Genomic DNA, 769 nt, shown 5'->3' on the forward strand with positions numbered 1-769 from the left:
ATATATTGTCACCCTGCTTATTTAACTTCTATGCAGAGTACATCATGAGAAACGCTGGGCTGAAAGAAGCACAAGCTGGAATCAAGATTGCTAGGATAAATATCAATAACTGCATCCTTAGTTTATAAGAAATTGTCAAACTGCTTTCCAGGGTAGCTGTACCATTTTCCATTCCTTCCAGCCATGTATGAGTGATTTGATTTCTCTGCATCCATATCTCTGTTCTTTCCATTGTTCTTTCTCCTTCTTAATGCTCCAGAATTCTATTATACTTTTTGTTAGAAGATTTTCCTATAGCCATTTTAAGCATAAATCAGTTAGTGACAAATACGTTTGGTTTTCCTTTGTGAATATCTATTTTTTCTTCATTACTGGAAGATAGTTTCATCAGATATAGGTATGAGGGTAGAGTCTTTTCTCACAGCATTTGAATAACATTTTACTAACAGAAATGTCGCTCAAAGTAGAAACCAGCCAGGAAAATGACACTCCAGTGATGAATCAACCACCTTTATTGGAATATAACAGAGATGAAGATGCTTCATATGTCCTCATCCCTTCCAATTTTGGTGAGTTTGTAATGATACATATAAGTAGCACTATTTAGGTTTTTTTAACACCCTTGATATGAGCTTTTCCTAATTAAAAATTAAGTTTTTTTTTAAAGAAAATTTTAGCTGCACATGCCATTATATGAAACGAGTCGCCAGTCCAGATTCTATGCACGATACTGGATGCTTGGGGCTGGTGCACTGGGATGACCCAGAGG

The 769-nt window shown here is 35.8% G+C and overlaps 1 protein-coding gene across 1 annotated transcript in view; it reads left to right on the forward strand.

Moving 5' to 3' along the window:
• BEND2 (BEN domain containing 2) overlaps nucleotides 1-769 on the forward strand; it is a gene marked incomplete at its 3' end in the record, with an annotated part of 32,554 nt that overhangs the window by 14,794 nt on the left and 16,991 nt on the right. Inside the window, exon 9 of the mRNA XM_010861173.1 lies at nucleotides 450-569. Coding sequence (XP_010859475.1) covers nucleotides 450-569 — 120 coding nt within the window. The remainder of the gene's footprint in view (nucleotides 1-449; nucleotides 570-769) is intronic.

Source organism: Bison bison, unplaced genomic scaffold, assembly GCF_000754665.1.
Source record: "Bison bison bison isolate TAMUID 2011002044 unplaced genomic scaffold, Bison_UMD1.0 scf7180017857662, whole genome shotgun sequence".
Classification (NCBI taxonomy): Eukaryota; Metazoa; Chordata; class Mammalia; order Artiodactyla; family Bovidae; genus Bison; species Bison bison.